At 36.5% G+C, this 22,773-nt stretch overlaps 3 protein-coding genes and 1 long non-coding RNA gene across 6 annotated transcripts; 2 read left to right on the forward strand and 2 right to left on the reverse strand.

The window, feature by feature from the left end:
• Positions 1–284: 284 nt before the first annotated feature.
• Positions 285–5,202, reverse strand: LOC113670464 (proteasome inhibitor PI31 subunit). 2 transcript variants are annotated; one of them, XM_027186606.2, is made up of 9 exons: positions 5,047–5,202; positions 4,668–4,826; positions 3,517–3,620; positions 3,046–3,168; positions 2,867–2,944; positions 2,259–2,318; positions 1,709–1,810; positions 1,116–1,208; positions 285–659 (listed from the first exon to the last, which is right to left on the reverse strand). In XM_027186606.2, exons 1-9 carry the CDS (start codon positions 5,173–5,175, stop codon positions 608–610), a joined length of 900 nt encoding a protein of 299 aa, XP_027042407.2. In that variant the 5' UTR covers positions 5,176–5,202; the 3' UTR covers positions 285–607. The 2 variants fall into 2 exon arrangements, with proteins under 2 accessions (XP_027042407.2, XP_027042408.2); XM_027186607.2 differs by lacking the exon at positions 1,709–1,810 and having other exon boundaries at positions 5,047–5,200.
• Positions 5,203–5,208: 6 nt separating this feature from the next.
• Positions 5,209–7,101, forward strand: LOC149053439 (uncharacterized). The gene is made up of 2 exons (XR_016185431.1): positions 5,209–5,397; positions 6,936–7,101. It is a non-coding gene; the product is annotated as an uncharacterized LOC149053439 (long non-coding RNA).
• A 1,149-nt stretch (positions 7,102–8,250) lies between these two features.
• Positions 8,251–18,095, forward strand: LOC113670476 (uncharacterized). Of its 2 annotated transcripts, none has more exons than XM_089202158.1 (18): positions 8,251–8,439; positions 8,592–8,648; positions 9,113–9,195; positions 9,559–9,849; positions 9,944–9,970; positions 10,846–10,917; positions 11,294–11,365; positions 12,070–12,105; positions 12,576–12,650; positions 12,928–12,966; positions 13,291–13,426; positions 13,563–13,771; positions 13,962–14,021; positions 14,215–14,430; positions 14,784–15,026; positions 15,443–15,652; positions 16,273–16,479; positions 16,917–18,095. In XM_089202158.1, the coding sequence occupies exons 2-18, from the start codon at positions 8,600–8,602 to the stop codon at positions 17,793–17,795; spliced, it is 2,904 nt and encodes a 967-aa protein (XP_089058284.1). In that variant the 5' UTR covers positions 8,251–8,439; positions 8,592–8,599; the 3' UTR covers positions 17,796–18,095. The 2 variants fall into 2 exon arrangements, with proteins under 2 accessions (XP_089058284.1, XP_089058289.1); XM_089202163.1 differs by having other exon boundaries at positions 16,921–18,095.
• Positions 17,942–22,196, reverse strand: LOC113670475 (uncharacterized). The gene is made up of 4 exons (XM_027186617.2): positions 21,974–22,196; positions 20,502–20,764; positions 19,392–19,506; positions 17,942–18,635 (listed from the first exon to the last, which is right to left on the reverse strand). Exons 1-4 carry the CDS (start codon positions 22,050–22,052, stop codon positions 18,346–18,348), a joined length of 747 nt encoding a protein of 248 aa, XP_027042418.1. The 5' UTR covers positions 22,053–22,196; the 3' UTR covers positions 17,942–18,345.
• Between the last annotated feature and the right edge of the window lie 577 nt (positions 22,197–22,773).

The following is a 22,773-nucleotide window of genomic DNA, read 5'->3' on the forward strand; positions in this document are numbered from 1 at the left end:
AGAAGAAACCTTAATTAGCTGAGTAAATATGCTCTCATATTTTGAGGGTTAATAGTCTGATTTTTGCTGCTGGAGAAGGGGTAAAATCAGTTTTAGGGAAGTCTACATGTTGAGGAAACTATTTGTTCACTGAAAACATGTCTATGCACTGCAAAACACCTGTTGCTATGTGAGTAACTGCTGATGTACAGCCTTTTGTCTGGGTGTTTGTGGGCAATGGTTGACCCCCAGGAGAGGAATTCATGCATTTTACAAAGCTAGAAAATAAAATAATGAACACACTATCATGGGCAGCTGTGAATTTATTTATGTGTAAAGCTTGAAGAGGCTACCAACTGTAATGATGTTGAAGCTAGAGAATTTTGTCAGCTCCAATCTACAAAACAAAATCGCATTACTTGAAGAAATTCTTGTTGTAACTCCACCTAATCATTATCATTGATGATGTTGGCTTATAAAATGTTTGAGCTGTACATGTACCAGTACCTGCGCAAAATATTAAGGCAGATAAAACTAAAGCAGGCACATAAAACTAAGTTTAACTTATAAATAACAAGCTGATTCTTCATAATTCTAGGCTTGGAAAACCAAATCTTTTACATTATTTTCACATGAACATGTCATCATATCCTGGTGGTGGCAGGTGATCTGGGTCAGGTCTAAACAAAAGGCAAAAAGGGTATGATTTAAAATTAAAAAAAACTTGTGGAATGTCATGAAAGTGAAAGAAAAACATCATTTCACACGTTTCTCTCAGATACAAACTGCACAAAGATGCTTGTGAAAAACTTGTTGACCTTCTAGCCAGTAATAGACATGCTGACAAACTTTTTCAATATGTTAAAGTTCACACGACAACCAGGTGGACAATCAGACATGGTTTGATGCTACTCTGGTTTACAGATTTAATGAATGTAACCAAAGAAGTTACAATTCATAGACCCAACGTTTTGACACTCCTGTCTGGTGCCTTCATTAGGGGTGATTCACCCCAAAACTTTTTGAACGATAACAACCTGAACTAATCATTTCTTTATACAACTGTCAGTGAAATAACCTTGTAAACAACAATCACAGTCCTTACACAACAAATATTAGTGTCTATGGAAACTCACCCAGCAAATCTTCCTGACCTAGGATCAGTGCGTGATCCTCCACGAGGTACTGGTCCAAATGGGTCAAACCTGGCACCTGGAGGGACAGCCCCTCTAAAACAAGAACAGACAGCATGTTCTAGAACATAATTTTACTTGAATTTATTATTTTGAAGGAAAAAAAAGGAATTTGACAGGCAGAAAGGTAAATGTTGGTAGTATCCTGGATATTTTGAATTGTTCCAGCAGTGCATTGTACCTCCAGCATGTGTCTGGGAATACAGAAAACTGAGGATGCTAACAAAAGCCCCCTTTGTAACAATACAATACTGTGTGAAAGTAAACCACTTATTAAAATCTGTGTAGTTTTAAAAACTGTAAGAAAACCTACTTAAAAAATCAAAAAAAAGAAAAAAGAAAAAAAGAAAAAAAAACTGACACACAAAATGACAAGACAATATATACTATTTATCGTTTGACTATTGTACCATTTTCATTTACTGACTCTTGTGGTATTGATCATGCCTTTGAAAGTAAAGCCTGACTGATTACACAAAACATACTGAATAAGAAGTATACAGACTATTGTAAATTGTTACAGTAGTCAATCAAACCTTGGCAACTGTCCTGGGAGGGGTTGTGGTCCAAGCCTTCCAGGTCCTACCCCACCCATACCTCCTGCACGAAAAGGGTCCATCAACATGCCACCACTACCACTGGTTAGAGCATAAAACTAATTATAATCATTATGATAATAATAATATGTTCACTGTTGAGTAATTATTTGAATATGTTTTTACATGATCGCTGAACAGTTTGTAAAAAACACCACTTTACAACATGCCATTTGATGAATGTTTTTCCAAAGCACTGGAAATCAACAAAGTAAGGTACTCTTCGGTCGGCTGAATATGTCACCATCTTGCTGACTCAACAAGGTTTAGAGGAGATTGACAGACTGTTAAGTATAACTTGCAAATGACAGTCCTTGTAAACCAGAGTAATGAACATGGAAGCGATCTTTGCAGTAGTGAACACTACTTAAGCAGTAGCAACAATAAGGCCCGAAAAAAATTCAGGCCTGCATGGGATTTGAACCCATGACCTCTGCAAAACCGGTGCAGCTCAAATGATACATGAAGAGTTCAGATTCTAATAACTCACCCTGGGTATCCAGGGAACCTGTCTCCATCACCATATCCAAAAGGCCCAACTGGTGGTGCCCTAAGAAAATCATTTGCACTGTTAAGAAACTCTGTATAGTACAACTGAATTAAATGGATAATGCCCACCTTGGGGAGAAGGAAAAATTATCATTGCCTATTCTTTAAATGAACCCAATATTCCAATGATACATAAACAAAGTAGTTGATAAATAATTAAGAAAGAAACCTTCAGCTTATCATTAGAGGTCAAAACAACCTAACAACCTCCCATCCCAAAGAAAAAAAACAACTGAAATTTGTTGTGCACATTTAATTTGGTAGTCATTTCCATTGTGGAGATGTGGCTGTTAAATAGAATGATGGACTGACTGTTTATTCATTTGAAACTACAGTAGAACGCTGCTCACTTGAACTCCCAAGGGAAACAAAAAATGGTTCAAGTTAATTGGGGTTTGAGTTAGCTGATAATAAATGACTGAGGAATGGGTTAAGGGAAATTGGATCTTGTTTAAGGGATTCAACTCAACCAGGTTTGCAGATTTTCCATAAACAAACAAAATGACTCAAATCACACAATTTAAAAGTATTTAAAAGCATGATTGTTACCATTCCCCATGAAAGTCTGGTGGTCTGCGCGGAGGTATTCTCAGTGGGTCATCATCAATCAATCTGCTTGGTTGCTCCCTATGAAACAGGTGTATTAATGAACTCATTAATATATACTTTGTTAAATATAATTGCAGTTGTGAACAAATGATTATTGAGGTCCCTTTATCAGTAGGTACCTCTGATTATCTGTTCTGTTCTGTCTTCTTTCCTCATTGGAACCTGCTCTGCTGCTTGAAGTAAATTTGTCAACAACTTCTTTGAATATTTTTGTCTTCAACTGATCAAGATGTCTGAATATTCTACATAACAAAAGATAAAAATAATTATAGTTAAAAATTACTGATCTGTTACCGGTAGTACCAGAAAGTAAACACAAATGCTTCTCTTTTGTTGAAAAATAAATTTGCTTGTGCTGTCAATGGTAACTGAAATAGTGCTACCATGCTAGTCAGTGACTTGCATTTAAAATTTTCAAAAGTGCCAAATCTTTGAAATCATTTAAAGTAAAAGAAATAGTTTAAACATGATTAAGTCATGAATGTACAAAACATGGTGATGGATGCAGTCTGACCAATAGACAAGATGCAAAACTTGCAAAGTGATGATTTATTAAGTGGAAGTCTTTCTGAAATTTTTCTTAGACAAACCTGTCCATCTGTTGGGCTCCCTGTGCATAGTTGTATTCAGCTGATGTGGAAGTGTAGCTATCCACATCTAATTCTGCGTCAAACATTTTGGACTCATCTTCTTCCTAGATAAAGAATTCACTAGTTTACTTGAAGCAATCTTATGCTATCACTCCTTTGTTCATTAACATGTTCTCCTAGTGCTCATAGTAGAATTTGGTGAATTTACGACTGTTGCAAACTTTCAACTCAAATTAATAAAAATTATGTTAAACATCTTAGTTGTCAGTTCCCTATCTAACTTAACTCAATGCACTTTTGATGTGACCTTCACTGCTTAGTGTTGTTTATCATGAGAAAAAGTTTATTAACCTCAAGGAAAAAACAAACAAATGACACCTGCAACTACAAAAATGAAAAAGGTATTTTTTTAGAAAGGGCCTCTTGCAGAGGTGTCTTGTTCCATATATAAAAAAATTGATTGGAAATACTTTTACTAGGGAGGGGTGGGGAGATGTGTGACAAATTATGCAAGGTAAAATTAGAGTGAAAGCAAGATACATTTGAGAAATATAGGGTTCACTACAATATGTGTGCATTTTTGACCAAGCATGAAGTCAAGATGGCTGGATAATGGCCATGTCCTTCTCTTTGCACTTTTACAGACTCTCACAAAGTCAAGGTCAATAAAAATGCCAAACAAGCTTGGCCAATAAAGGATTTATCATACAGCAAAAATATTTTTGCTTTATTATAAATCAAGAGTGACTAATTTATTTGAAGAGCCAGGAAAGAAAGCCAACTGTGTTTGTAGCACAATGCACCCACAAGAGTTGTTTATGATTTCTATCTTAACTACTTCTGCCACTTTTTGCAACTCTATTGCAGACATTGTCCAAAAATTATGAACTTTTTTAAGTCTGCTCCATGCAATGTTTCTCTTTTGCTGGATCTAAATGGGCAACATGCCTGCAAGATCGCGAGTAGGCAAGATTATCAGGTAGCCATTTAGAACACAGGATTTGCTTCATATTGCCCCAGGGTGCTGCCAACGATATAATAAGACTCAATAGAATGTGAAATAGAAAATAAAACCATACATCGAAATTTTGTAACCTAATTGTTTATCTTTCAATCAAATAGTTGCAACCTCTTGTGTGGAGGATACATACCATGAGATACAGCATCACTTTATCACCCAGCCTCAAGGCTTTTAAAATGTACACAGAGTTAAAGTTTCCTCTGCGATATTGAAGAGCATAAACATCATCAAGTGAATTCCAGTCGGGAGGAAGGGTCTCTCCAAAATCAAATTCTTGTTGTGTGTTTCTCTGCAGGGGAAACAAAAGTCCGAATTAAAGATCACTTCAGAAAAATGGTGCAATAAATGTTCTATGGTCGAGAGCAAGGAAAGTACTTCATTAACACCTAGTAAAAAAATATTATCAACAAATAAAAATGTGGCAACTCGTTTGCAGTTTGTATGAGTCAGCTTTTTTTTTTTTTTCCTCGAGACAATTTTTTAAACACTACCCCTGTCTGTTAACTCACCTCCTCCCCTGAATTGATACAGCGGAATTCTCGCTCTACAAGGCAAGCATGAACAGCTAGAATAACAGCGTCAAACTTGTCTCTAAGCTTGTATAAACGGAGAAGATTTTGTACTTTCACTTCCGCCATTTTGTCATCCACTACGATGATGTTCCTTCCCAGGGGTCAGCATTAGATTCCATCCACCAAAACCACCTTGGTCGAGAGGGACTGAGATGGAATGATGGATAACTCATGACTTGTTATACAAATTGAAAATTACGAAGCTACGACAACATGCCGACTTATCCCGATGACCTAAGTGTATCATTTGTTTGGAAAATTGCTTCAAAACTTTTTACTCAATAAATGGTAAGTATTAATTTATTGTTCGATTGTAGTATTATAAAACATTTTACGCAATTTTATGCAGATATTTCACGTATATAAAAGGTGCCCAGATGTTACGTAGTTTTGGTGGATGTCATTGGGGAACATCCACCAAAACTTTGACCAAAACCATCAACAATATATTTTTTTAATTTTATCTATAGCCACAATTAGATGTTCAGGGAGACAAAAGATTTATACCACTAATTAGCAGTTAGTGCTCTGGCTAATTATTTTTATGGTGCACAATTGCTGACCGACCAAACGTTCATAATGATTATCATAACTCTTAACACATAGAATAAAGTGGTTTTGGTGGATGTTTCTCTCCATCCACCAAAACCACCATAGCAATTTCTGCTACTTCCTTACAGAAGACTGATGTGACCTGCTATTTGGAGTACATAACCACAATTTATTTCTTTGTATGTAGAGATATTTTGCAAAGTTCTTGAGTCAGCACCTTTTATTATTGAAACCATAATCATAACATGGTGCACAATATAGAATACAAAAGGTTCTGGTGTGGTAATCATGTAATCTTGAAACAGGAGAGTTTTTAACTGACTTAAACTGATTTAAACAGACATCTGCAACAAAATTCCAGGTCCAGAAATTTCTTCCACTTTTTCTGCTAAAATCATAACCTTTAAGTACAACAAATCAGCACATTAGTAATTGTTATCAGGGGTCTGAAAATCCTATAAATCTTTCACATTTATTTCAAGTAACCTTTAATTTCACATGGATGAATAAGTATATGCTCAAGATGCAGAATGTCTTACATTTTACAAACTATTTCCCTTTTTATGGATAGACAGTGAAAAGCCTTTGCCACATTGGTGAATCAAACCATTGTATACCATGCATTTTATGATAATTGTTTGTTTTTGCTCACAATATCCAGAAAAATGGAGGGGATAAATTTAAATAGCAAATTCTATTAATGGTTAAAATTGAATAACATTGGAAGATCAAATTAACTTTGTACTGTTTAAAATTCAGTTTTGGTTTCTTGCTTATTCCAGCCTCTTAATATTCAAAAGCATTCCTTGTCATTTTTGTGTTCTTCTGTGTATATAACTTGAAAAATAAACACAGAGAAAGGAAACCACAAAGGATTAAACTTGAAGCTAAAGCAAAGTTTAAGTTGAGCCATAGCTGATCCAAATACTGAGCACTTTGTATTGTAACCCATTTAGCAGTAAAGTTTATCTATATGTCTGCCAGCTTGCCACAAGTCTTACCCCTCTCCTTCAAAAGTCTCTATAAATAAATTTTTTCTTTGTGGTCCCTAATTGATGATAAGTATATTACAGCTCCTCAATTTTCCTCTCTCAAGACAAGGTTTCTCTAAATTTAAAATAGTAATGGACTTGATAAAACTCAAACTATAACTCAGCTGGCTGCTACTTGCAACCTTAATTTCTAGATATCAGTATACAATAATCAATATGTTATAAATAAGAACCCTAATGCTTAATTTTGCAGTAATCACCTTCCTTCTTTTTCATTTGCAGACCAGACTGGAACCTATATAGGTGTGTTTGCTTGTTTTGAGTGGGGATGGAAGAAAAGGAGTCATGCCGCATATCTGATTTATTAAATCACATTTGTTCTGTTTATACATGAGTAGAACTACCTTGTTCTCTGAAAAAAATAAAATTTCTCGCATTTTTATCTGTGCTTCGCAGTCAAACTTCCTTTTGTCTTGGACAAGAAATCTTATTTTCTTGAAAACAAAATCTTTGTTTCCAGCCTTCTGTAATAGGTAAATATAACAGTGTAAGATGAGTGACAGTGTATTTCTCAAGTTATTTTTTGGAATGTGACAAAACGGAAGTGTCATAGCGTGATAAAGAGCAAACATATGATTGCTTGATAGAAAGCAAAAAATGCAGAATTGCATATAATTTCTCCTTTGTCAGCAGCATATGTTAGTGAAAAGTTCTTATAATTGTTAACTTCTAAACCATCTTCAATTTAGCCAAGATTGAACTGTTATCACGTTTGTCATAAAAGTATTCTGAGATCAATGTCATATGACCCATTCATGTATTTGACCTTTCGAATTAGCAAGCCATAGTTGACAGAAACACAAAGGTTGAGGATAAAAAGAAATTATTATATACAGTACTTCTTCTGCATCTTTTCGTTTCCTTTTCTCTCCAGCTGTTCTATCTATGCCGTGCTGGCAATTGAACACTTTCCTTCCCAAAATTAGGAAAGGCACACCAGTAAAAAACGAATTTTTGCTCCTTAAATATCTCATGCATCTTCCCCCAGTATTTTGTGACTTCTGTCCGAGGAAGGAGGTGTAAGCATTAAATTAACCCGAATGATTCCACAATTGTGATATCATTCAAGCCATGCCAGAGAACTTGAACTAGATAAACAAGTGAGAATGCACAATAGCGATAGCAAAGCTTTGTAATGCTAAAGAGCTATATCAATATATATATAAATATATGTTCCCGAAACCTTTGACAGCTTTAAAGAAAGAAAACTTCGTCGTCAATCCTGTTTCAAATTCCGCAATAAGTTTATGCGCCTCATCAACAGAATTTACGTATCCTAAATTATCTGCATGTCTACCATCAATGGTTCGCGACTTAAAATTCTCGCTATGCTGTTTTTGTTTGTTCCTCAAGAATCATGGGATTTACAGCTTCGGCTACATCACTTGCGGATTTCCGAGAACCTTCGGTTATGTTTTGCAAGTCATTAAATATTCCATCTCAGTCCCTCTCGACCGAGGTGGTTTTGGTGGATGGAATCTAATGCTGACCCTTCCCAGGTTCTTGCATTATTACTGAGTAACCGCGCCGCATGATCGAAAAGCGCGGGAAACCGTACGTTGCGCCGCAGTCTTTCCTATGAAATATTAAGACAAAAAACGAACCGAAGAAAAAACACAACAATTTACCATTGTTATCGAAAAAGGTTAGCCTTTTTCTCAAGTTTTGTGCAAAGAAGCTCACAAAATAACGCAAACATGAAGAGAACATTGGGAATGTAGGGACGGTAAGGAAACCAAGGGGTTTTATCGCAATTTCAGCCAATAATTTTGAATATATAGTTTTCAAAATGTTCGAAAATATTTTTCTCTTGTTTTTACTCTTTTCTTTTTTCTGCCTATATTGAAATTTTTATCTGAAGTTGTTTATTTCTGTTAGAAAACACGATGAGTTGCAAAGAAGAAGTGGAGAAAAACGTCTCGTCTTCAAATGGAGGTAAACGTTCGACTATTTCCCCAATTAATAACATTGATAGTTCGCACATAAAGCCATGTTCTCGTTTCTATACTCCCAATTTGTCGTACATATATTCATATTTTGGCCTAAAACAGCTAAAATAACCTCAACGCACTAAATTGTCCCTTCCCTAGTCTTTCTATACGAGAGAAGCCTACTAGAACACGATTTAAAATAGCACTTTTGATATGTTACTTTATTTCGACCTTGTACTGTATATTTATCTGTTGTTTAAGGTGTGACTCCTCTTCTCTCTGTCATATTTGTATCATTTGGTTTTGGTATTTTGAAAAATGTAATTTAACTCAAAGGGTTTCTTATTGCTAAAACTATTTTTTGCCCTTCTCCATTTTCTCTCCTCTTTGCAATCATCAAAAAGGTTTTTAATTTTTGAAATGGAGAAAAACTAAATAACAACAAACACTTGTCTTCTATTTTCTCAGTGGAGGATGAGGTTGAAGATGAGGTGCTGATTTCCCTCTGTGAATCAAGTGACACTTGTGGAGATGATGTGTCAAGTGGGAAGGTAAAAAATTACTTCTGACTATAACCTACACCCTAATGCAAACCTGTTTACTTCGATACGTTAATATAGGGTACTAAATTTTGTAGGAGAACTCTTATGTTGGTTACAAGTTTGATTTTATAGAGGAGTATATCGGAGCAAAGACACATTATGATAAGATTCAGATTACTTTTTATTTTTGTGAGACCATAAGCACCATTGTTTTTATTACATGTTTTTTTTAGTTAAGTCAGGGTATGTTAACCAGTGCTTACAGATTTCCAACGATATTAAGACTAAAATAGTTTAAAATGTTAGAGCAACTAAACATTTTAACTTACAGCTTCTAACCAAAAAAATTAAATTGTGGAAATTTTCTGGCAGGAAAAGAATGGAGAAACCATCAGTAGGAACAAATACAAACTACCTGAACTGTTAACAACAATAGGTCAGCGGGCTTATTCAAGCAGCGCTAATGACAAAAGGCTTACAAAGGAAGAAAATATGAAGGACGCTGTGAAACCTGTCAAGCAGGATGAAAACATGAGTGCTACAGGGACTCGGCAGGATTGTAGAGATGGTGCCAAAGTGTCCAACAGCTATCCCAGTGCAGATGAAGCTACCATCGGTATTGACGAGTCGAGAACTGTAAGGTTTAAAAACAACCTCTTTGTGGTAAGTATACAGAAAAAAAATCCAACTATTAAAATCGTAGACTGCTGACGCACCTTCACAATTTTAACTTTATTTCCTTACTGGTTATTTGTAGGCAATCGAAGAGCTGCGGATTCAGCGGGTACGTAAACAAATTTTAAATGACTTAAGCCATGAAATTCACACTCCCATGAGTATGATCTCAAGCTGTTTCAAAACTCTGGCGAAGAGAGTGCACCCAGCCATGTCGCCTCCAGCTCTCTTCATACTTCTCGCAAAAAACTTAACTCTCCCCTCTCCCCCTCTTATTTCATCGGCTATGCAGGCTTCTTATGAGTTTTTTTCTCGAGATTTTTGCTCACACATGAAAAGAAATCGTCAGGAACAAAAACTGAAGTATTTAGGAGCACCAAGATAGGTTCGCTTTCGCATTTTTTTCATTGGAGTAAAATATGCTTAAATACGAGAAAACTGACGGTGCATTGGACAAAAACAAAATCGTGTTGTCCACGTGTTGAGGTGGTCGTAGCATTTTGTAGAGTGCAAACAGCAAAGGCAAGCAAATCGCCTGAAGGGCGGAAAACACAAGTGATCATAATCGGTTTAACTTTTGGCTCTTTTTGGTTGAGAGGGTTGACGGTAGTTCTCTAAATTGATCAGAGAGCGAAGTCTTCGCTTTGTTTTTGGTCCAGAAAACTTCGGCTAATCCAATGCAATACCGGGTTACTTTATATTATTAAATTCAAATTCATACTTGTTTTCATTTTGTTATCATCATAACTATAATTTAATTTTGCGCACTTAAAAACCAATATATATATATATATATATATATATATATATATATATATATATATATATATATATATATATTATATATATATATATATATGTATATATATATATATATATATATAAGCAAAATAGGCGAATGAATAGATAGAGAAATAGATAGGTAGATAGGTCGCATATTTTAAGTGTGTTCTCATCAATTTTGATTTGGGGGGGTTAAATTAGACCCTTGACGTGGAGAACGAGGAAAAAATCAGGACCCTGATGACTGAAAAACATGAAGAGGAGCGCATGAAGGTACCTCCAAACCTGCTTTTTTTGTTTTTGTTTTATGTTTTGTTTTTACATTTGAAGTCCACTTAGGATGAATTTTTAGCATTTGTTACAATAATGGCGACTTCATATTTCAGCTGAAAAAACGAACAATCAATCAAATAAATCACAACGGACTAATTTGCATAGCCTTCGAGATAAAAACATGGATAGGAGTTTTTCATTCGCGTTGCTTTGTTTCCTTATTATAGAAAGGAGTCCTTACATTTCACAAGCGAGTATATTTCGTCTTATCAGTTATTAAGTTATTGAGCAAAGATTTTAACATTTTCGTCATCGGTTCCCAACTTTATTCTAGCACTCTTACTAAATCCCTCGATTCGTTTTATATTCTTTTTAGGAAGAACTGATTGCCAAAAATAACATTTTAATTGAACAACAAACCCAGATGGAAATTGACTCGAAAAAGCAGGTAACTAATCGTATGTAATTAAACCTAACAAAAGGAAACATCAGTCTGACGAAGAATTATCAAGTGTTGAGTACACCTCAATTTATTTTCCGATCAAAGGGAAGCTCATAATTATATTGTGGTTTCCACCAAAAGTTGAGTGCGCGTGAAAACAGATGAAAATATGAACCAAAGTTAACATTTAGGGTGAAAAAGTGCGGGAGTTGCATCTTGAAAACCCTAGTTGACACAAGAATCCTGATTTACAGCCCCAAGCGAGACGACGAACATCCTCATTATTTTCAAGTTAGGTAAACCTCTCCCCTTGTTGGCGGTGGTGAGCGAGTGACTCAGTTCCTCCGTTTGTAACTAATCTCACTTACAGACAAATAACAAAACGAAATGAAGAAACATATATACATAAAAAGGTTAACTTAGAAATAAACACATATAAGGGAAGATTAAATACCATTTATTTGAGAACAGTGCTGTAAATTTCAGTGTAGGGAATATTGCAGTCATCGAAAAACCAGGAGCACGAGACAGGAAGGGCATTTAGAATCAACTAATTTGACAATGGTCTCTCTTAGCATTTTTGGTTTCATAAATATAATATTGTCCAGAGGACTTGTAATTTGTTGCTAGTTTCGTGATGATGTTAACCATTTAACGAACTGTGGTCTCTAACTGAGTTAACTTGTGTACTAATGGCTTCTTTCTTTAAGCAAGAAGATCGCCTACTACAATATGAAGAAGACAAGGTAATAAGACTCCAATTATCATGAACTTGTCGACTCTTACGCTTTCCAGACACCATGTGCTGGCCTTAGGGTAGTTGTGGCGTTTGCTTTTGGCTCCATCCAAGATCTGGGCTCGAGGCCTGATGGAGGTCACTGTTTTTTATTTTTATGAAATACACTATTTTTTCACAGTGCATCACTTCATCCAAGAGTTATAATTGGTATCAATAAATTTGTAAGAGACCTGTGAAAATAAATGTGGAATGTAGGGGATACTTACTTTTGGTGTTAACCTTCATTGTACTGGTATCCCATCAGATCAAAGGGGATTAGCAAATCCCTTGTCGCGTTGTGCCATGGAGGCTGGAACAGAGATTTCAAAAGTGTGAGCCCTTACGCTCTAGTAAAGACTTTCATAGCGTAGGTGCACCTGTCTTTTTCTTGTCCTCCTATTGGAGTGGATTACTCTGTCAATTATCCAACCATTTCAGGCCAAACATGCACTGGCAGTAGAGTGTGCGGAGAAGGAACTAAAAGTATTGAAGGATGAAGTACGAACTCTTCATGTAAGTTTCCATTGGTTATAAGTTATTGCCAATCAGTATTGAATTGATCATGTGCGTTTTACGGGAGTTTGTAGCCACAGAAACATGATTAGCTGATCAACTGATGTGTGGTATTTTCGTATATTGTTTAGGAGATTTCCATAGGAGTAGCTTCCCAAATAATCTGATCATATCACAAGCATTTTTGAATTTACGTAGAGTGCACTTGTATTATCTTGTCCGTGATTACTGAACTCCTCTGAACTGGTGATAACTTCGATGATAATGTTTGATTCAGTTGGTGAAGTACAAGCTCGAAAAGAAGATCAAAGAGCAGGTAAATTTAGAATTTATTAGCATTGATACTGGTATTCGTCCTCTGTAAATTTAAGTTTCACCAATACTGAAATTCGACGATGACAATCTATGATAATGGTGCATGGCGGTAAAGACGAAGATAGTCGGAAAAAAGTCGGAGATAGTCGGACAACGACGATTGTGACGAGGACGGCGATTGGGATGCCGACAATAGTTGCAAAGTTGACGGAGACGACAAAGATTACAGTGACGACGATGATAACAAAAATGATCGAAAGGAATAATTTTGGTTGGAGCATTTGCAGTAGCGTTAGTGTTTCCCCTTTTTTTGTTCTTTACGCAGGATCGGCTAATTCAATTGCAAAATTCTGCACGAGACAGCCACGAGTCTCAGATATCTACCCTTGAGAAACGTAGTAAAAAGGCACTGGATAGATGTATTCAGTTAGCAGAGCTAGTGGAAAAGACAGAAACAAAGGGTAACGTATTGTCAACAGCTTATGATAAAAAACCTTGGGACAAATGCACTTGATACGCCACGGAATACGTATGAATAAAATAAAGAATCGATCTTCGGTTTGTTATTTATAATGGCATCACTTACCTATTTTTCAGTCACTGTAGCCTCCCGGCTTCACAGAAAACTAATGTATACCAACGAGCATCAAAAGTGCCTTCTTCAATCGTGCAGGAAAGAACTCGAATGTAAAAAGTTCGAACTAGTTGCTTTGAAAGCAGCTCTCTCACAAAAGAAAGATTCTTTATCGAGTGACAGTGACAAGGAACGCAGCAGTTTAGATGCTCTGGAAAGAGAACTTCACATGGTATTTAGTTTATTTGTAGGCCAGTATTCGGCAATTTTCTTACAACTTGTTTAGTGATTTGTCTGTTAAACGACTTGATGAAGATAGAGGTTGAACTGATTTGCTGATTCGCCATCCATCGGGTCAAAATTCCTCTTTCAAGAAGGAATAGTGAAAGCGAGGCATTAAAAAAATATCGTTATGGTTTCAGCAACATGAAACTTGCCGAAAATTGCAGAGCCAGCAGGAGGACTCTAGGGAAGAAAATAAGGTAACCAAAACAAGATTTTTTATGGACCTCGTCCCAATGATCAAGTGGATTGAAAAAATAAAACAAACCAAATTGAAACAAGCCAGCAATCAGATTGACCTAACTTTGCCGATGGATCGAGGCTGTCCAATCACAACCGTAATAACAGTGAGTGTTAATGATAATTTCATATCAGTTTCTTGTTTTCATTAAGAAACTGATGCAGTCACTAGAGGAAGCGCATGCACTCCTTGACCGGCATGTGCAATCTATAAACAAGCATTGTGAGCTTGAAGAAGTTGCCCATTTGGAGTTGGACGAGACTAAAACAGAGTGTCGCACACTAAAGAAGTGTCTTGATAACGAAATGCATAAAAAGCTTAGGTTAGAAGAGACATTACAAGCTAGAGAAACAGAATGGAATGATCAGGTATTGTGCATTAAGGTTAATTAGCCATTTCGAATTCTAAGAGCTCATAGGATGAGGTCATGCGCCTTTTTTGGCATCGGGGAAATGAAATGTCATGTCATCCCTTTTTTGAAAGCTTCCTAATCTGTGTAACATACTACAAACGAGGAGGATTGTCAAAGACACATTTCAGACATTTTATTGTCATCTCTGCCTCTCTTCCATGGTTAAAACGAAATTCAAGCGCTTTTGCCATGAGTCATTTTAACCCCATAAAACAATGTTTAACTTCCATGTATGGCACCCTTATAATCAATGCAAGGTTTCAACAGCGAGTTTGCCCTCTTTTTGAAAAATTTTCAATATCATGTTAGAAAAAGGCTTTGGAAAGTCGTCTTGAAAACTTGCAACGAGAGCACAATTCCCTGTCAGAGGCTCATAACTCTTTGGAACAACTGAACAGTAACTGGTCAGAACATAATATGCAACAGAAGACCAAAATAGAGTCAATGCAGAAAGAACTCGACGAACTCGGTACACGTCTGGCCCAGGATGAAGAAAACCTTCAAGCACAGAAAGGAATCCAAGAAGAGTTAAAGAAAACTCATTCAGATGAGGTATTAATGAAGCTCACTTTTATTTCATTAACATAATCCAGAACAATAGATTGAATTTTTTTCTGTTACCATATCGCTGCACACTATGAAGGGAGAGGAAAGTGGAGTCTTTCCTGCTCCAATTTTCCCATTTCACCCGACATTCTCTCATAAGGTAAACGCTTATTTATTTATTAACTTATTTATTTCGCTATTGTTTTTCTAAAGAGGAAAATAGTATCTGCCTTCGTAGACTACATAGCCGCTACTGTGATTTTATACAGCTGGTCTGCCGGCATTTGTACGAAGATACCTGTTCTCTTTTTAAATTTTTTTCTTCATTAATGTAAGCGACTTTATTGTACAAACCCATCATTTACTTGAGCTCCTCAAGGCTCCCTCATTGCGGCTTAAGTCTCCTATTGATCTTGTTGTAGATTTCATCTTTTAAAGCAAGGCTTAAACAAGTTAGGGAGGACCTTGAAAGTCAAACACACCGAGCAAATTCTTTGCAAAGTCGATGTAGTACAATGCAAGAGAGAGGTAGGGAATTGGAAAACGAGATCATAAACAAAACAAAGGAAAAAGTTGACTGCAAAAGGGAGTTCACTGACACCACTTGTCAAACCGAAGACCGCTTTCATGAGGTCAGTACATTATGTTGAACAAAACCACTGATACAATTAAGATCAAGATCAACTTTATTTAAACACGCTGGCCTATCATCAACACTTTAAAAGCTGGTTAATCCTTAAAAGATAAATTGATATTTCGCATATGGTCTATAGGTTGAAATAAGCTCATCAAACGTAGCCAAAGTTTCACAACTACGTGTTTCATTTTTGCTGAAATTCTTTTTTAAAAACTCAGTCTTGGGCAACGGAACGGCCAACTTATCATCAGCGTTCCTTAAATGATAATTGTTGGCCGAGCACATTCAAAGGCTGCCGTTATTTCAAGGCGCTATTAGATACATGCAGGGCTCGTGTATCGCCGAACAGTGTGAGTCCTCTGGGTGCGATTGATCTTAGCCTAAGTCTGGCTTGTTGAGAGATTTTCCAATCCGATTTTGAATTACTTTAAAAAACCATTAAAAAATTGCTCTCCGATGACAATGATGAAGTTAAATTTGAAGTGAATTGAAGTGAAGCGCCCCAAAATAAGGCAGGCCAGATCGTGGATTATTTCAGGCAATAATTGATTTATTACTGGATGAATGTTATCTAGACAACTGGTCGATTGATTGGCTGAGTGATTCATATTTCAGCAACTCTCATTGCTACATCATAAGCTGCTGCAAGCTGAACAGAGCTTCATAACTCAGGTGGGAAGGACCGAACTTTTGGAAAATCAGTGCGTTGTGCTGAAAGAAAGGGTCGCTGACCTGTTTCAGAAAGCAGCTCAAAAAGATGGAAAAGAAGTGAAAACTAAGGAAGAAATTTCCATTACCTTTCCGACTGATACCATGTCTAAGGTACATCGTCTTTGTTTTGTTTTGAATTGCCTCAATACCCTTCAAGAGCAGTAAGGATGAAGTTATTTCACAACCTTCATTTGATTTATGAAGAAAGCAATCAATGGACCAAGAAAGTAAAGAAATGCATTTCTAGGTCTATTTGTCTCATCAATTTGCGCTGCATTGTAAGTTGTAAATTGCGGTTGGATCAGTAACTTTTTTTGAGATAAAGCGCTAAGACTAAGAGCATTATCAGTTGGACTCACTTGAGAGGAATGATGTGAAGTGAAACAAACCTACATCTAACAGTTATCTCACCCTGATCCTCATCAATTATAAATTTACTGAACCTCACATCAATGGAGTTATTTCTTAAAAGCGTTACTAAAATCTCTTAGTAACTTACCTATAGTTATTCAAGAACGTGAAAATGTTGATACGTATCATTGTTTCAGACAGAATTGCATGATTTAGGCAGCGTTGATGGTAGTGCATCGAGTGAGACTTCGAAACCTACTGAAACGCTGAGACAGGTAGAAACAGTTCCAGACAGAAAATCTTTGATCGATAATAGCCGTGCAGAAGGGCATATCAACTATGGGGCATGTAACAGAGACGTCGTCGTATTAAGTGATGAGGCTAATCTATCAAATGCGGGTGCGAAGAGCTGTGCAGCTGTGAAGATATATCAGGAATCTCTTGAAGGTCAACGAAATATATCTGAAAACAAATCACAGGCTACAGCTTCAAGTATTGATGTTGCGAACGAGGCCTTTATATCAAAGGCTCTTGACTCCAGTACCACTTCCACTTTGGAACCAAGTGCAGAATCTGAGGGCAATCTTAAGAATAGCAGAGATGGTTACAAAGATGACATAGCTTTCCTGAGGGACAATGAAGCTTCTCTAGCTCTGCGAGCCGCGAAAGCAGGTAGAGAAAACGAATCAGAGACTGAAAATGAACAAGCAGTTGAAGATGGAGATAAAATAGGTATCTGCAAAGAGTCGAAAACATCTGCAGATCTCGAAGACAAAAGATGCAAAGAGAAGGATGGTCAGTTAGACGCAGCGATTACTCCGTACAAAGCTAACGTTTCTGCCAAGAAAGTCCGTTTTAATCTTGAGGATAGCAAACCTTCCAATGATCAACCATCAAATGTTTCGGAAGAGAACAGCCAAAAGGAACCTGACATGATGTTTTCAGATGACGAAGGTGGAGATAATAGATGCGGCAACATTGACGAGGATGTTAGTCAGCGAATAAATCGGATACAGAATTTACTGAGATGTGATCGTTTAAGAACAAATCGGAAAAGGAAGTACCCTGTTGCTTGAGTGCTATTATTATTTTGAAAGAAAGCTTTTAGTTTACGAAATGATGGCGATTAAACTTGCTCGTTAATACTTTCGTTTTTCTTCTTTGTTTTCTTTTACCCTTGACCGTGTGATCAAAACGTTCCATGAGACGAGCCGTTTTGTGAATACTTGGGTTTATTTATAACGCTTTGAAATCAAGCAGACAGTTTCTTAGCTTACAGCTCCATTCCTCGTGATTGCAGCTCTATACTTATGGAAAGATGGCTCAGTAAAGTCGTGTTTGAAAAACAAAATAAAGAGATACTCTTTTTTCTACTATATCTGAACAAGTTGGTTTCGAGAGTCAGCGGTTCAATTGAAGATCCTTTTTTTACTTGTGATATGGAAATGACTTGATGAAGGCAACGATTTATGAAGATTATTTGGTATTCAGTAGTTAGGAAAGATTTCTTCCGCCACGCTACAATAGGTCAGTTACCTTTTCTACTTTTTCCTTTATGTTTGTTTTTTTATTATAACTGTTATTGTTATCTTTATCGCTATCATTATTTTGACTTCTCCTTGACCTCTACACGCACTGGTACTCGACCAAAAGATACTTGTAGGTTCCTCCACATGGATCTCCCCCAAACATACCGTTATTAGGCGCCAGGTGACATGACACTAAGTTGTTACACAAGTTGTACACGGCTGAGAGAGAATTTGGAGAAAGACAGTTCGTGTTCGAGTCTGCACGATGAGGACATGTTTGTGTATTCCTTCTGCCATATGTAGCATCCAAGATCTGGATTCTCTGTCCATTTTGACACGTTATGGCTCCTGAGTTTCCCTCACAAATTGTGATGGAAAGTAGAGGTTCTGCATTCAGAGAGTATAGTTTTTTTCAGTAATGGGGAAAAGGTTGCACATATTTGAACCGATGTTCCTTCCTAACATGAACCCTTAAAACCGTCATAATTCTTGTTTCGATACTTGAGGTTCAGAGGGAGATAGAAGATTAACTCAGTTTTCTTTTATAATGACCATATGGACATTAGTAATAACTCTCCTCTTGGAGCGTTAAATCAGGTATCTAGAAGTTATTAAAGGATGTATTAATTTGGTTGTCATCGGCTCGGAAGTTGTCGGGGAAAAATAAAGTAATTTGATTTGATTCGGGGAAAATAACACTTATGCATGATTACGTCATTGCTAATTGTGTCCACGAAGCCTCGCTTGCGCTACATTTTCCTCTCGGAATTTGGCAATAATTTCTGTCATAAATTCTCCTGATCAGCAAAGTTAAGTAAAGTGTATTCATATCCATATTTCATGAACTAATTTCGCAAAAAGTTCATCCAATTTACATGTCATGGATCTTGAGGATGTTTCTTTATTTGCACCAAAGTTAAACGGGTGCTGGGAAGATTAAAACCGCGGCAGTAACAGAAGAGCAGCCACTGAAATAGGAATGTCAACCCTGGAGGCGAGCAAAGTAGCCAGTGCGCATGCCAGAGCTAGACTGGGCTCAGGTGCTTTGCTATTTAACACCAATTGTTGAACATTACATCAACATTTTATCTTTTAGTCTATTTTAAATTTATGTCGAAATATTAATTGAAATCCATTTCTCACCGTTCTCACATAAAGGACCAGTAAATCCTGGTTTACATAAACAGCGATATCCTTTGCTTGTGAAACCAGACTGGCAGATTGCCTTGTTCTTGCAAGGGGCCTGGCCGCAATGGTTCTTAAAAGGAATAAAATGTTTGATATTGTTGCGGAAGTATACAGGACACTCCATATTGCAATAAAGTGAAATTTAGGTCAGCATTCGAACTAAATGGCCCAGGCCAGCCGCTGTAGTGCAGTTTATTTTTTTCGTTTTTTGTAGCATGAAGCGACAAGGAGAATTTTTACTACTTTTTACTACCCTGATGTTATGCCAGTTTATCGTATATAAATATATATATATATATATACGATATATATGTTTCATATATACGATTCTTTTATTTAAGTGCTAATACAATGAAATCATGAACGAGTGAGCTCAGTTGGTAAGCCAGAGATACATCATGCTGATAGACACCATCTTGCCTAGCTCCTAGCGTTCATTTGCACATGCAACCAAATTAGTTCCAAGTTTTCTCGCACCTGCACCAGTAATAGCAATTTACCATTCAATTATTCCGTTCGATTTCATAGCGGTCTAATTAGCATACAGGTGCTAAATGCATCGACGCTTCAACAAATTACCAATTTTACTAGTTTTCTTCCAGTATCCTTTCCTGATTCCTCGCTTAAGTTTTCAAATTCCCAAGGTGCTTCTCTCTGTAGCATATCACAGGAATCATTAGCAAAATTGAACTATTTGTCATGCTATCCAACCGGGAAAAAAAAGTTGTAAATACGGCTGCAAACGAGATGTTTCTGTTTACAAAGAGTATGAATAATTACTAACATATCTCGAGGAAGGTGAAGTTTTTCAGTTTTTTCCCTATTCTTGCTGCAGAGCCACAAAAAGAACCAATTTTCCTTTCTTTTCCTTTTTAATTTTTATTTAACAAAAATTACGCTATGCGTTCATGACTTTGCTATGGTTTTGATTTTCAAGCGTGCAGTGTTAAGAAAATGTTTTTCCCTTTCTAAGCCGACTCGTATGGTGCACCCGTAGAGTTATTTCTTTTGAGGCCGTACCCTTTTTCAATAAAAATATCTACAGTTTTACAAAATTAATCTTACATTTGTTCCATGGTATGAATATCTTGGTGCACTTTCCAAATCCTGGTCATGTTCTTTATGAGTTGAGTTGTTCAAATCACATTTGTGTGTTCGTGATGCGTTTGGCTGAACTTCATAATTAATACTGACGCAGTTGCTCTCAACATAACATCTTAACTCACACAGGTCTCTGTCAAGTACGTTGATCGTTGTTATAACGTGGTTTGCGAGGTATTTTCCTTCAAACGATAAGGAAGAAAGAAAGCGCAATTCGCGAGCTTGACCTAAAAAAAAGTGAAAAGAGGACGAAAGTGATAATTTTTTTTAGTACACTACTTAGCATGAAGATTTTTAGGAAGCTTTCTTCAGATTGGTGATATTTTGGGGTTTGGTTGCTCGAAACGACATTTTATTCTGGGAACTAAAAATTTTGTCATATTTTGTTTAACGGCTGACCATTAACTTTATTCACAAAAGTGAGTCCAAATGCGAAGTATATGAAATTATTCCTGCTTCTTATTTTGTTTTTTTTGTTTGTTCATTTTCATTTTCATTTTTTTTTGTGTGGGAACCTTATGTGCAGATCGAGGGGAATTGGCAAGATGTAATAAAAACTAAAACTCAGACTTGTTCATGCCACGGGCAATACATGCATTTAAATCAACTTGTCAGTCTTACGACGCACCCCAGGTCTCTTTTATGTTCGTCGATGAGTTTCATCAATATTTTCATACATAGATTTTAATGAATGGTGAGTGCATAAAAACACATCAAATTGCCAAAGATCCAATCTTAACTTGAACGGTCGAAATGATTAAAAAATATGAAACCTTTTTAGGGAGACAATATTTGGTAATGGAAACAACATTTCTGTTTGTTATTAGCGCTAAAGCTGAATTTACTACTCAAATGTTCCGCTGTATACCATTTGAACGTACGCAAATTATGTAAATCTGGAACCGAGTATATAATATGATAAGATTCACCTGCAAACTAGTAATCAATTCTTGTGAAAAGTTAACAAAAATGCGCTTGTTTCTGAGCTCAGTTTTTTTTTTTTTTTTTTTCATTTTAAGATACAGATCTTACTACTTGTTCGTTAGCCGTTCCTGCGTTGAAGATACTTGTTAAGATTCAATTAGGAAAAATCACTCAGATTTTCTTCTATTTAAATGTCGGCATAAGCTTAACTGTAATATTTTTCATTAGTCTTTTAGAGCAACGCAATCAAGGAGCCTATGCAAACCTCACTGTGAAGGCAAAATTTTCGTTGCTTAAAAAGGGGCACAGATGTTAGTCTGAATGTGAAAACTGGTGTCGTGAGAGCCAGTGGAAAATCAAGCCATTTCCGATAATCTGAGGAAAAATATAATTACAGTTTCTACTCGAAATTCTGCCTGGTGTCCCTTTCCTGACTGCTTACTATTCCTGGAAAGTATTAAAAAGATAAGCTCTTCTTTGAAAGATATCGTTAAATAAGCGAGGAAACTTACCGTCAGAGCAGGACGTGACACGCTCAAGACGGTAGGCTATCACGATGAGACACAAAATTGTGATAAACAGCCCATCCATATGACTATGCAACCTTGTGGTTTGGCTCAGTTTAGTTTTTATAGGACTAATGTTAAACTATCACAACGACTTAAACGTTTTTATCTGTCATTTCTAAGGTCAGGATCGAAAATTTTAAAGGTTCCTTTCTTGCCATGAAGTGCCCTGATATTGTGCTAGCTCCACGTCTCCAGTAGTGATACTAAATAAATAATAACCGATCCAGGCGTAAGTTAGGAACATAATGAGACGACGAGAAAGTATCACTTGTTACTTCTGCTTGTTCCCATGGTGTCAAGAGTGGAGTTCAATCCTTTCAGGAAATCTCTCGACACGTTGAGAATCAATTTGAAAATTGTATCCGGTTATTTTCAGCGTTCGCCGGTGGACTGTCAAACCGATTTCAATGATCTTTATTTTCGAAGAAGCAACGAAATCGGAAATCATTCGGCCATAAATCAACTTCATATAAAATCCATCTATATAAAGTAACTGTTTGAAATTAGTCAGGTGGAAGAGTCGATATGTTTTATCAAAGAGTTGAATTAGCCGATGAGTATGTATAAACAACGTCTCCGCAAAAGTCACATCGTTGTAGTACTAACAATTCAAACCTATTTACAATAATTAGCATCTTGTGGTCCATCTTTAGTCGTTTTGTTTCACACATGCTTTGTTGGTAATACATAATGCGATATAAAGGGCAAGGCTTTACCGAATGCAATTTATCTTCTGCAATTTG

The sequence above is a fragment of the Pocillopora damicornis genome, chromosome 1 (assembly GCF_964200805.1).
Source record: "Pocillopora damicornis chromosome 1, jaPocDami1.2, whole genome shotgun sequence".
Lineage (NCBI taxonomy): Eukaryota > Metazoa > Cnidaria > Anthozoa > Scleractinia > Pocilloporidae > Pocillopora > Pocillopora damicornis.

Excerpts from the sequence above, each read along its gene's own strand:
- LOC113670464 (XM_027186606.2), bottom strand. The coding sequence starts at position 5,175 with ATGGCGGAAGTGAAAGTACAAAATCTTCTCCGTTTATACAAGCTTAGA. Across the intron at positions 3,621-4,667 it reads AAGTGATGCTGTATCTCATG|GAAGAAGATGAGTCCAAAAT; the intron begins GTATGTATCCTC and ends TTCTTTATCTAG. Across the intron at positions 1,209-1,708 it reads CTCCCAGGACAGTTGCCAAG|AGGGGCTGTCCCTCCAGGTG; the intron begins GTTTGATTGACT and ends TTCTTGTTTTAG.
- LOC113670476 (XM_089202158.1), top strand. The coding sequence starts at position 8,600 with ATGAGTTGCAAAGAAGAAGTGGAGAAAAACGTCTCGTCTTCAAATGGA. Across the intron at positions 10,918-11,293 it reads ATGAAGAGGAGCGCATGAAG|GAAGAACTGATTGCCAAAAA; the intron begins GTACCTCCAAAC and ends TATTCTTTTTAG. Across the intron at positions 12,106-12,575 it reads TACAATATGAAGAAGACAAG|GCCAAACATGCACTGGCAGT; the intron begins GTAATAAGACTC and ends CAACCATTTCAG.
- LOC113670475 (XM_027186617.2), bottom strand. The coding sequence starts at position 22,052 with ATGGATGGGCTGTTTATCACAATTTTGTGTCTCATCGTGATAGCCTAC. Across the intron at positions 20,765-21,973 it reads TGTCACGTCCTGCTCTGACG|GTCAAGCTCGCGAATTGCGC; the intron begins GTAAGTTTCCTC and ends ACTTTTTTTTAG. Across the intron at positions 19,507-20,501 it reads ATTCATACCATGGAACAAAT|AACCATTGCGGCCAGGCCCC; the intron begins GTAAGATTAATT and ends ATTCCTTTTAAG.